The sequence below is a fragment of the Anomalospiza imberbis genome, chromosome 9, assembly GCF_031753505.1.
Source record: "Anomalospiza imberbis isolate Cuckoo-Finch-1a 21T00152 chromosome 9, ASM3175350v1, whole genome shotgun sequence".
NCBI lineage: Eukaryota > Metazoa > Chordata > Aves > Passeriformes > Viduidae > Anomalospiza > Anomalospiza imberbis.
The window spans coordinates 30452226-30465243 of NC_089689.1; the positions used below are offsets into that span (position 1 = coordinate 30452226).

General features: G+C 45.5%; 1 protein-coding gene across 2 annotated transcripts in view; it reads left to right on the forward strand.

The window, feature by feature from the left end:
* The window catches only part of MIER1 (MIER1 transcriptional regulator), a 41933-nt gene that overhangs the window by 23399 nt on the left and 5516 nt on the right, over nt 1-13018 (forward strand). For both annotated transcript variants that reach the window (XM_068199025.1, XM_068199024.1), the window contains exons 5-11: nt 3038-3170; nt 4715-4779; nt 5095-5167; nt 6792-6943; nt 7588-7669; nt 9266-9360; nt 9952-10079. In XM_068199025.1, the coding sequence (XP_068055126.1) occupies nt 3038-3170; nt 4715-4779; nt 5095-5167; nt 6792-6943; nt 7588-7669; nt 9266-9360; nt 9952-10079 (728 nt within the window). The remainder of the gene's footprint in view (nt 1-3037; nt 3171-4714; nt 4780-5094; nt 5168-6791; nt 6944-7587; nt 7670-9265; nt 9361-9951; nt 10080-13018) is intronic.

The window sequence follows — 13018 nt, forward strand, 5'->3', positions numbered from 1 at the left end:
CAGTCCCATCCCAGCTCACCCCAGTTCAGCCCAGCACTGGGAGCAAGGATCCCCCAGTCCATCCCAGTTCAGCCCAGTGCTGGGAGCAGGCACCCCCCAGTCCCATCCCAGTTCACCCCAGTTCAGCCCAGCACTGGGAGCAAGGACCCCCCAGTCCCATCCCAGTTCACACCAGTTCAGCCCTGCACTGGGAGCAGCCTCCCAGTCCATCCCAGCTCACCCCAGTTCAGCCTGCACTGGGAGCAGCCTCCCAGTCCATCCCAGTTCACCCCAGTTCAGCCTGCACTGGGAGCAGGCACCCCCCAGTCCCATCCCAGCTCACACCAGTTCAGCCCAGCCTGCACTGGGAGCAGCCTCCCAGTCCATCCCAGCTCACCCCAGTTCAGCCCAGTGCTGGGAGCAGGCACCCCCCAGTCCCATCCCAGTTCACACCAGTTCAGCCCGGCACTGGGAGCAAGGACCCCCCAGTCCCATCCCAGTTCACCCCAGTTCAGCCCAGCCTGCACTGGGAGCAGGCACCCCCCAGTCCCATCCCAGCTCACCCCAGTTCAGCCCTGCACTGGGAGCAGCCTCCCAGTCCATCCCAGTTCACCCCAGTTCAGCCCAGCACTGGGAGCAGCCTCCCAGTCCCATCCCAGCTCACCCCAGTTCAGCCTGCACTGGGAGCAGCCTCCCAGTCCCATCCCAGTTCACCCCAGTTCAGCCTGCACTGGGAGCAGGCACCCCCCAGTCCCATCCCAGTTCACCCCAGTTCAGCCCAGCACTGGGAGCAGCCTCCCAGTCCCATCCCAGCTCACCCCAGTTCAGCCCAGCCTGCACTGGGAGCAGCCTCCCAGTCCCATCCCAGCTCACCCCAGTTCAGCCTGCACTGGGAGCAGCCTCCCAGTCCCATCCCAGTTCACCCCAGTTCAGCCTGCACTGGGAGCAGGCACCCCCCAGTCCCATCCCAGCTCACCCCAGTTCAGCCTGCACTGGGAGCAGCCTCCCAGTCCCATCCCAGTTCACACCAGTTCAGCCCAGCCTGCACTGGGAGCAGCCTCCCAGTCCATCCCAGCTCACCCCAGTTCAGCCTGCACTGGGAGCAGCCTCCCAGTCCATCCCAGTTCACCCCAGTTCAGCCTGCACTGGGAGCAAGGATCCCCCAGTCCATCCCAGCTCACCCCAGTTCAGCCTGCACTGGGAGCAGCCTCCCAGTCCCATCCCAGTTCACCCCAGTTCAGCCTGCACTGGGAGCAGCCTCCCAGTCCCATCCCAGTTCACCCCAGTTCAGCCTGCACTGGGAGCAGCCTCCCAGTCCCATCCCAGTTCACCCCAGTTCAGCCTGCACTGGGAGCAGCCTCCCAGTCCCATCCCAGTTCACCCCAGTTCAGCCTGCACTGGGAGCAGCCTCCCAGTCCCATCCCAGTTCACCCCAGTTCAGCCTGCACTGGGAGCAGCCTCCCAGTCCCATCCCAGTTCACCCCAGTTCAGCCTGCACTGGGAGCAGCCTCCCAGTCCATCCCAGTTCACCCCAGTTCAGCCTGCACTGGGAGCAAGGACCCCCCAGTCCCATCCCAGTTCACCCCAGTTCAGCCCAGCCTGCACTGGGAGCAAGGATCCCCCAGTCCCATCCCAGCTCACCCCAGTTCAGCCCAGTGCTGGGAGCAGGCACCCCCCAGTCCATCCCAGTTCACCCCAGTTCAGCCCAGCACTGGGAGCAGCCTCCCAGTCCATCCCAGCTCACCCCAGTTCAGCCTGCACTGGGAGCAGCCTCCCAGTCCCATCCCAGTTCACCCCAGTTCAGCCTGCACTGGGAGCAGCCTCCCAGTCCCATCCCAGTTCACCCCAGTTCAGCCTGCACTGGGAGCAGCCTCCCAGTCCATCCCGGTTGGGTTTTAGGGCCCTGGGCTGTGCCGGGCTCTGAGCTGCGGGTGCTGCAGGCTGTGGGGGTGGAATTACTGTGGACTCATTGAGGCTCTCCTGCTCCATCTCTGCTCAGCCCATTTAGCTCCCTGCACTTAGCTGGTTTCTATTTTTGACCTGCTCTAAGCTGCACATGTGAGCGTGCTCTGGTGGCTGCTGGAGGTGCACGGCCATGTGCGCTGGGCCTGGTGCTCCAAACAGCCACCGTGTGTCCAGCAGAAAACACCAAATGTGCAAACAGCAGCCTTGGGAGCACAGAAAATCCATTTTAAAAAAATATTTGTAATTTTCATTTTCTCTGCCTGAAGTAATTCCTGTAGTTGTGGTGGTTTGTCTACAAATTAAGGAATTTATTTGGATTTTTGGCTCAATGTACTGAGACAACCCCGTTCTTCCTGTGGGGTTGAACCACTCTGTTCACATGGATTTTTATGGCAGGTGCCATTTCCATCTAAATCCCATCTAAATCCCCCCACCTTTTTATTGAAAATTCCTAAGAAAGGGCTTTGGAGACCAAAGGAAAATTTCATTGAAATGAAATTCAATAAAAACCACGAGGATTAAAAAAAGCAAAGTTTAAGATTTCATTTGGGTTCATATTTCTGATTCTTTACAGTCTGGCCGTTCTATTGATCTGCTCAAAAACAACCTCAGAGTATGTTTACGCATTAAAATGTTACTAATAAAGGAATTTATTCTAATAAAGGAATTTATTCCTATTTTTGGTCTTGACTCAATGTACTGAGCCAGGCCTGCTGTTCCTGTGGGGTTGAACCACTCAATTCATATGGATTTTTATGGCAGGTACCATTTCCATCTAAATCCCTCCCCTTTTTATTGAAAATTTCTAAGAAAGGATTTTAAGACCAAAGTAAAATTTTATTGAAATGAAATTCAATAAAAACCACGAGAATTTTAAAAAGCAAGGATTTAATTTTTACCTGCTTAAAAAACAACGTCAAAATATGTTCACACATTAAAAAGTTACATTTGTGGTGGCTCAGCCTGGACAAACCACAAATAAAAGAGATCTGGGGTTCATCTGTTGATAAAATACTGCTAAAATCAGATTTTTCACTGCCAGGGATACCTGATTTTTTTTTCCCTAATTGATTTTGGTTTGCTGCTGTGGCAGGAGGAGACCATCAAGGATTCCTCAGGGCAGGAAGATGAGACCCAATCCTCCAACGATGACCCAGCCCCGTCTGTTGCTTCTCAAGACCCCCAGGAGATCATTCGCCCTCGGCGCTGTAAATATTTTGATACCAGTAAGTCCAGTTTAATCAGCCCCAACATCTGTGCCAGAAATGCATTTTGAGCCCTAAAAATACTGAGTTTTCCTCTTCATGGCACTGCTGTTGATGAGAATTATGCTGAAAACAAAGAAGGAAAGTCCTGGTTTTAGCTGAGGGCTGAAGCTGCTCTGCTGGTCTGTGGAAGGACAGGAGATAATCTCTGATTTTACAAGAAAGGAGGAGATCTGGCGGGAAATTGACACATTGAAATTGAAAATTGAAGTTTTACAGGTTAAAATTAATTGGTGTGCTCTGGTTATTTGCCAAAGGCTGGGCTCTGTCCTCCTCCGAAGGAGCTCAGAGTCCACCTGAAGGGAAAAATCAACTGAAATTCCCTGCAAATAAAACACAGATTTCCCCAGGAATAGAAAAGCAATAAAATCTGGGAAAGGCCGAGAACTGCTAACCCTGAAATAGTGGAACAGGGAGGGCTCACAAAGAAGAAAATTTGCTTCAAGAATTCCAGTTTTGGTCCTGTTGCCAGCACTGAACTGATCACTTTCATTCTTGTGTTGTTTACAAACTGATTTTGCATCCACTGAACTCTGATTTCCCTGGAGTCTCCCCTGGTGGGATCTGACCCTTTTGGGCTGCTTGGGACAGCAGATATTTTATCTTTCTTCAATAAACCTGGCTGTTGCTATTTGAATTGCTTCTGTTCTGTGTTTGAACAAATAAAAGGTTCCTCACCATACCTTACACTTGATAATTATTAGTTATGAAGCTGTAAATATGCAGGTTTTAATTTGTGGTTTATTTAAATCCAAAATTGCCAAGGAACCTTTAAATTTAAATGAACAATTGTCAAGTGTGTAGCTGTGCAGAGAATTGCAAATATCTTCAATAAATTCCTATTTTTAAGCACAGAATTAACTTAATTGGAGTGTATTGCATTAGATTTGGGTTTTTTTACAGCTTTCAGCTGTGTATAAAATATAATTTAACGTATAAATAACTTTAATGCTGCTGTATCACATCCTGTACAGAAACCAGCATCTTGTGAAAGGCAGCTGGCCTATACCATAAAGAGCTTAACATTCCTGCCAGTCCTTATCCCAAATAATCTCCTGGAAGTGCTGCAGGGCATCCCAGGCTCCTAAATCCCAGGAGGAAACACTCTCAGATTTCTGCTGAGATCTACCTGAAATTCCCTGGAAAAGAACAGCAGCAACTAAGCCAGGAGCTGATGGAAAAGGAGTTGAAACCCACAAAAATATTCCCACAAATTTAGAATAAACTTGGATGGGAATCCTTCAAAGCTGAGGGGAAAGAAATTTGAATTTAGGAACAAAATTTAGGGATGTTTTTATTTATGTCTTAATTTCTCAGAGCCTGCCTTGTATCTTAATCCAAATGTGGGTGGGTCATTTTTTAATCTTGTCACTGCTGAGCCATGAATGTTGTCCCCAAAAGTGTCCCTGAGATAAGGGGGGAGGGAGGGAGGAAGCAGGGCTGAGGCTGCTGGGCTCTGCCAGCCCTGCTCCTCTGGGCTCAAATGTCTGCAAAATTCCTTGCAGATAGTGAAATAGAGGAGGAATCTGAAGAAGATGAAGATTATATTCCCTCAGAAGACTGGAAAAAGGTAAATATGCAGCCCACATTTCATGAATAATTAATTAATCTGTTACTGGGTAACTCTGAGCTCTGTGGAGCACCTAAATCCTCTGCAGTTTTTTCCTCATAAATAGGAGAGTTTTGGTAATGAGAAGTCTTTAAATCCTCCCCAAACAGTCAAAAATCCATTTCCATATAGTTGCCTTCAATTTTGAGCCTGTTAATTGCATTTTTAGATTTTAAATAATGAAAGTTTTAAGAGGGGAGGAAAAAAGATGTGGTCATGCTCCTGTTTGCTAACAAAAAATCTCAGGGTGGCTTCTCTTCTTTTTATTCCAATCAGGAAATCATGGTGGGCTCTATGTTCCAAGCTGAAATTCCAGCTGGCACCTGCAAATACAAAGAGAATGAAAAAGGTGAGATTTGACCATTTATTGCTGTTTGGGATTAATGTCTGATTAGGAGAAAGGAAAGATTGGATTGATGTCATGTGTCTTAATCAATGAGTGACAATTAGAGCCACCATCATCAAATTAGAGCTCATCCTGTGCTTCAGCAGAGCTGGAGGAAGAGGAAAAGAAGGATTTTATTCTTGGCCTGGTGCCTCTTGAACCCTTGGATTCTGATTTAGTGATCCACACAAGCTGCAGCCTCTTCACTTATGGATTTCTTTCATGTAAAATGAAACAGCTAATGCAGAAATTGTACTGCTAGAACTGGATTATCACATTAAAAAGGGCAAAATTGTACCAGCAGCTTTGGTTTTGACATTTTGTGCCTCTTCAGTCAGGAGTAAGAAGTTCTGCTTTTGTGGATTTTTTATTCCCCAGCAATTTTTCCCCTCATCCCAAGCAGAGGCTTTGGCTGGATGCTGTCAGAAAAAGCAGGTCCAGTTTAAACCCAGCTGGGAACAGAAAAAGGAAACTTTCCTGCTCATTCAGCCCACTCCTAAGGATTTGCTCACACTGCAGGTCAATGAGAATGGATTTCTTTGTAGTTTGGTGGAATGTAATTTTTAAATAACCACCACAAAGCCTGGAGCCTTCCTAGAATCCAAGTTTTTGCTGAAATATCTCATTGGCCAAGGAGGTGGTGGATTCCCCTGGCTCCCTGGAAGCTCCCAGGCCAGGCTGGACAGGGCTTGGAGCACCCTGGGACAGTGGAACTCCCTCCTCCCCGTGGAATCCATGGAACTGGATGATTTTTAAGCTCCCTTCCAACCCAAACCATTCCAGGATTCTCTGAGGGTTCCTAGAACTCTTTTGTTTCTTGAGTGAGCAGCCAAACATCAGCTGAGTTGGAAGCTCTGAAACAAAACCCCAGAAAACTCCTGGGAGCTGTTCCCAAAGCGTGTCCTGGGCGAAATGAAGCTGCTTTCTTTGCAAGACATTTCATCATTCTTTACCACTTTTGGGGGTTTATTTGTATTTATCTCCATGATAAATTACTTTTTCCAAGTAGACACTGATCTCTGAACCCCCTGAGCTTCCCCCACACCTCCCTTCCTGTGCTGGCTGTGCTTTCCCAAGCATTCCTCTTGGAATGAGTGCTCAAATTCCTTCCTTGCTGCTCTTCCTCAGGTTGTTGGAGCCCTCAGACAAGGTCTGGATATTTTCCTACTTTAATAGCCAGAATTTCACTTTATTTTGCTACAGGCCAAAGCCTGGCTCTTCCAAAATAAAACTCTCCCAAAATAATCAGGGGATATCTCACTTGGCCCACATTTCTCCTTTAATTTCAGTTTACTGTGGCTTCCCTGCCCTCAAACTCCTGCGAAAGCTCTGGAAAAGGTGGAGCTTAGAATTCTGGAGCTGCAGGATGAGTTCTATAATCCAGAACCCAGCTCATGCCAGGATTTGAAGGCAAAGTCCAAAACCCAAGTCGTTTGGATTTCTGCATCCATGAGGTTTTACCTGCTTCCCAGATTAATGGTGCTCCCGTGATCTCCCAAGGTTGATCAGAGACAATAATTACCTTTATAATGATTTCCTTTGATTATAATGATGTCATTTTCTTGTGCTCTCCCTGGGGTTTATCCAGTGTATGAAAATGATGACCAGCTGCTCTGGAATCCTGACTTTTTACCAGAGGATAAAGTCATAGAATTCCTCAACGAAGCCTCGAGGCGCACGGGAGAGGAGAAGGGCCTGGATGCAATTCCTGAGGGCTCCCACATTAAAGACAATGAGCAGGTATAAAAAAATAACCACAATATGCAGTTTATTTTCTAGAATTAATCATCTTCTTTTTTTTTTTTTTTAATTTTTTAATTTTACTCCCAAGAGGTGAAATTGGGTTTGAAGTTTTATTGTTCCTTGTGGAAATAGAGATTTGATGAGGATTTTACCTCTCAGAGAATATTAAACTGTTAACTTGGGCTTAATGTTGCTTTATATAAAAGAAATTTATCATAGAAAATAAGTAAGATCTTTATATATATATATGTATATAAATCTGTATGAATTAATTCTCTCAGGGACAGAATTTTTCAATGATAAACTTCTTTATGAATGCACACTTAATTTTTTCTTCATACCCAAAAGAAAACCCTACACATCAATTTTACAAATGTGTGTAGTGGATGAAAAAGCTTCCCAAAAAATCCTCCATGTGTTTTACAAATGCGTGCGGTGGATGGAAGAGGTGCAGTGCTCTGCTTGGGTATTTCCTTGGTCTGTAAAGAGAGATTTGGAGATGTGAGCTGGTTCTAGGCGGCACTGCGTTCCTCCCGAGGGTTTCTGTAACCTGAAGGGGTGTCCGGGCTTTCCTGGCGTGCTGCTGTGGCAGGCCTGGCGCGCTCGTGCAGTGGTGACTGTGTGCCTTTTCCTCTGGGCAGGCGCTCTACGAGCTGGTGAAGTGCAGTTTTGACACCGAGGAGTCCTTGCGGAGGCTGAGGTTTAACGTCAAAGCGGCCAGAGGTGAGCGTGCCCTGAGAAGGAGCTTCAGCTCCTCATTTCCATTTGCTTTCCCAGCCAGCCGTTGGGATTTGCTGTCAGCAGGCTGGGCAGGTGGAGTCACGCTTCGCTGAAACGCAGCCTCGGTGAATGTCTCCTTGTTCTCCGGGAGGATGGAATTGGCAGATGTGGAAATTCCCTTCCTGGCCATATTTGATACAAATGTCTGGGCCTTCAAACTGGGAATTACCTCTTAACTCAGCTGGGCTTTTTTCAGGTACTTTATTGTGCTCTTCTAGACCTCTCAGTCATCAGAGTGAATATAACAAACACGAGACATGAAATAATCCTAAATAAAGGAGCAAATAAAACTTCTGTTCTACAAAAATAACATTAAAAACACTGATTCAATTCCAAATGAATTAATTCTAAATAAAGGAGAAAATTAATTTTTTTAACAGAGTGTAGCATTAAAAATCCTGATACATAAAATGAATTAATTTTAAATAAGGGAGCAAATTAATTTTTTTATTTTACAGAGTGTAGCATTAAAAACCCTGATATGTAAAATGAAATAATCCTAAATAAAGAAGCAAATAAACCTTTTCTTTTACAAAGTATAACATTACAAATCCTGCTACATAAAATGAATTAATTCTAAATAAAGGAGCAAATTAACCTTTTATTTCACAAAGTATAAGGTTAAAAACCCTGATACATTAAATGAAATAATCCTAAATAAAGGAGCAAATGACCTGTTATTTTACAAAATACAGTATTTAAAACCCTGATACAGAGAATGAAATAATTCTCAATAAAGGAGCAAATTAACCTTTTATTTTACAGAGTATAAAGTTACAAACCCTGCTAAATAAAATGAATTCATTCTTAACAAAGGAGAAAATTAATTTTTTAATTTACAGAGTGTAGCATTTAAAACCCTAATATATAAAATGAAATAATCCTAAATAAAGGAGCAAATTAACTTTTATTTTACAAAATATAATATTTAAAACCCTGCTACATAAAATGAATTAATTCTAAATAAAGGAGCAAATTAACTTTCTATTTTACAAAATATAGCATTAAAAACCCTGATACAGAAAATGAAACAATTCTCAATAAAGGAGCAAATTAACCTTTTATTTTACAGAATATAAAGTTACAAACCCTGCTACACAAAATGAATTAATTCTAAAGAAAGGAGAAATTAAAATAATATCTAAATAAAGAAGATTTTTTTTAATTTTACAGAGTGTAGCATTTAAAACCCTGATATGTACAATGAAATAATCCTTAATAAAAGAGCAACGCCGCAGGGCAGGGATGATCCAGTAAATGAGATTATTTTGCTCTCCCACTGTTTTATTTACTGGTGAGCTGAGGGATCAGTGGGGCCAGATCAGATTTTGTTTACAGCAGTCCCCACAAACCAGCTGCTCCTGTGCCCAGCCTTGTCCTTCAAAGGGAGAATTCCCATTTTTCTACCAAAGAGTGAAATTCCTGGGGCTGGCTCCTATGGAGAAAGGACCCAGATCTTTTCTGTCCCTTCAGCTGCCTTTTAGTGGCTTTTTTAATTAACTCTTTTCTTTACTGCTTTTATTTTTGATTTTCCTGCAGAAGAGTTGTCTGTTTGGACAGAAGAGGAATGCAGGAACTTTGAGCAAGGGCTGAAAGTCTATGGCAAGGATTTCCACGTGATTCAGGCAAATAAGGTAAACTTCAAGTGCAATTCCCACTTTTTACATTTTAAAACAAAGTAATTACAAATAAATTTTGTCCTTCATAAAGAAATGGACAAAATTATTTCATTTTTGCTGTAGAATCACAGAATCCTGGAATGCTTTGGGTTGGAAGGGACCTTAAGGATCCCATGGGCAGGGACAGTTCCACTCTCCCAGCTTGCTCCAGCCTGGCCTTGAACCCTTCCAGGGTTGGATCCAGGGAGGAATTTTTCCTCCTCAATTTTTCCCCAATACTTTCATCCAGACTGGTTTCTCAAAGCCCAGCATTTGTAACTGGAAGTGCAGAAACCCTGCAGAAATCCTGTGGGAAGAGCTGCTTCCCTGGAGCCTGACTCTGCACACCCCTGGAATTTTCCTTCCTTCCTTCCTCCCATGAGATCTCCAATATTTTTACAAGCACCCTTAACTTCCCTCTCACTTTTGAAATGTTACACCAAGAATTTCCACTCTTCCAAGCGGCTTTGACTTGGAACTTCACGCTCTTTGCTACAAATGCTGGATGGTTTTTTTGGACCAGAAATGCCTTGAGACTGACCCAGAGTTGCTTGGCTCCGCTGCCAGGTGCGGACCCGCTCCGTGGGGGAATGTGTGGCTTTTTACTACATGTGGAAAAAGTCGGAACGTTACGATTTCTTCGCTCAGCAGACCCGGTTTGGGAAGAAGAAGTACAACCTGCACCCTGGGGTCACGTAAGATGTGCCTGATTTCATCATTCTGGGGTTCAGTCTTTATTTTATCCTGCTCTCAGCTGGAAAATCCGGGATTCAGAGCCTAATGTGCAGCAGGAAAACAGCCAAAGTGTAAAAAAAAAAAGTCATAAGTGTGTATAAATAATGTGTAAAATACATTTATTTGGGGTAAGGCCAACACTTTGCACTGAGGGGCACTTTGAGTTTTGTTAGAATTCGATTGGTTTACTTTTAAATGTTAATAGGTTTTTCCTTTAAATGCCTGTTTTAATTAAATATATTTTCTACAAAAGCATGAATCCCAAGTTCCAGGTGGAATTTGTGGTGCATTGTTTGTCCATCATTCTGGCCAGCACAACACCAAATCCCAGGGGATTTTGGGCTCTCCAAAGCTCTTTTGCCATTCCCATCCTTGCTGAGGAAAGAGGGAATGTGTGAGCAGAGCTGCCCTCCCAGCTTGTTCTGCTGCCCTTCATTCCAAAGCTCTGATTTGCCAGTCCCACTCTTTCCACTGCCTCCTGCCAAGCTTTTTACTATTATTTTCATTCCTCATTTCTTCCTGGCTCCTCTGTTCGTCCTTCTTTGGAATATTATTGTTTCTCCAAACATTTCAGAGCTCTGGGAGTTGCCATCAGGGACTTTGTGGGTGCTACAGAGAGTTTCTTACCTGGCAGGAACTGCCTGGCTCCCCCTTTCCTTCCATCTCTTGGTGGGTTTTTCCCCCCTATTTTCCATTTTCCCCCCATTTTCCATTTTCCCCTATTATCCATTTCCCCCCCTATTTTCCATTTCCCCCCCTATTTTCCTTTCCCCCCCCCCCCCGTTTTCCATTTCCTCCTATTTTCCATTTTCCCCCTCTTTTCCATTTTCCCCTATTTTCCATTTCCCCCCTATTTTCCATTTTCCCCTATTTTCCATTTTCCCCTATTTTCCATTTCCCCCCTATTTTCCATTTCCCCCCTATTTTCCATTTCCTCCTATTTTCCATTTCCCCCCTATTTTCCATTTCCCCCCTATTTTCCATTTCCCCCCTATTTTTCATTTCCCCCCTATTTTCCATTTCCCCCCTATTTTCCATTTTCCCCCTATTTTCCATTTCCCCTATTTTCCATTTTCCCCCTCTTTTCCATTTTCCCTTATTTTCCATTTCTCCCCCTATTTTCCATTTTCCCCTATTTTCCATTTTCCCCTATTTTCCATTTCCCCTATTTTCCATTTCTCCCCCTATTTTCCATTTCCCCCCTATTTTCCATTTCCCCCCTATTTTCCATTTTCCCCCTATTTTCCATTCCCCCCTGTTTTCCATTTTCCCCTATTTTCCATTTCCTCCTATTTTCCATTTCCCCCCTATTTTCCATTTCCCCCCTATTTTCCATTTCCCCCCTATTTTCCATTTCCCCCCTATTTTCCATTTTCCCCTATTTTCCATTCCCCCCTATTTTCCATTCCCCCCTATTTTCCATTTCCCCCCCTATTTTCCATTTTCCCCCCCCCCCCCCCGTTTTTCCATTTCCTCCTATTTTCCATTTCCCCCCTATTTTCCATTTTCCCCTATTTTCCATTTTCCCCTATTTTCCATTTTTCCCCAAATTAGACGTTTTTGGTGTCTCTTCCTGCTGTTGGGTGCAGCAGCAGTGGCATTAAGGATTGGACTTGTCTGTTCTTGAATGATTTTGCAGGTAAATTCAGGGAATTCAGGGTGGAATTCCAGGATAATTACGTGTCAGGAGAAGTTTCTGGGGTTATTCCAGCCTTCCCACCACATCCAAGGGTTTCCTCCACCAGCTCCCTTTGCTTCCATCTTCATTCCTGCCCTAAACGGGAGCTCTGGAATAAATGGCACAGCTGGGAATGTCTTGGGCTCTGGAGTCTTTCACTCGGTTTTAGCTGGACCCCTTTGGGGTTCTTGTGCACAAATGGGATTTATATTTAGTGGAACGGTTTGGTATTGGTGGCTCAGCAAATTCCAAGGGTTTAGTGCCTGAAGGGATCCCCTGGAAGCACAGGGCAGACATCAAGGGTTTGGAATCATGGAGTGGTTTGGGTTGGGAGGGAGCTCAAGCCCATCCAGTGGGCAGGCATGGGGGACAGAGGACACTGCCAGGCTGCTCCCAGCCCCATCCAGCCTGGCCCTGGACACTCACAGGGACCCAGGGGCAGCCACAGCTGCTCCGGGAATTCCATCGCAGGGAGCAGTTCCTTCCCAGCCCCATCCATCCCTGGCCTGTCAGTGGAAAGCCTTTCCACGGCTGCAGTGCGTGCAGGAGCATGCAGCTCCTGTCCCTCCTGGGGGTGGGTGTGTGTCACAGGGAATCCTTGGATCCTCGGGGTGTGTGTCTGTGTGTCTGTGTGTCTGTGTGTCACAGGGATTCCATGGATCCTCGGGGTGTGTGTCTGTGTGTCTGTGTGTCTGTGTGTCTGTGTGTCACAGGGAATCCATGGATCCTCGGGGTGTGTGTCTGTGTGTCTGTGTGTCTGTGTGTCTGTGTGTCACAGGGAATCCATGGATCCTCGGGGTGTGTGTCTGTGTGTCACAGGGAATCCTTGGATCCTCGGGGTGTGTGTCTGTGTGTCCTGCAGGGATTCCATGGATCCTCTGGGTGTGTGTCTGTGTGTCTGTGTGTCTGTGTGTCTGTGTGTCACAGGGAATCCTTGGATCCTCGGGGTGTGTGTCTGTGTGTCTGTGTGTCTGAGTGTCACAGGGAATCCTTGGATCCTCGGGGTGTGTGTCTGTGTGTCTGTGTGTCTGTGTGTCACAGGGAATCCATGGATCCTCGGGGTGTGTGTCTGTGTGTCACAGGGAATCCTTGGATCCTCGGGGTGTGTGTCTGTGTGTCCTGCAGGGATTCCATGGATCCTCTGGGTGTGTGTCTGTGTGTCTGTGTGTCTGTGTGTCTGTGTGTCACAGGGAATCCTTGGATCCTCGGGGTGTGTGTCTG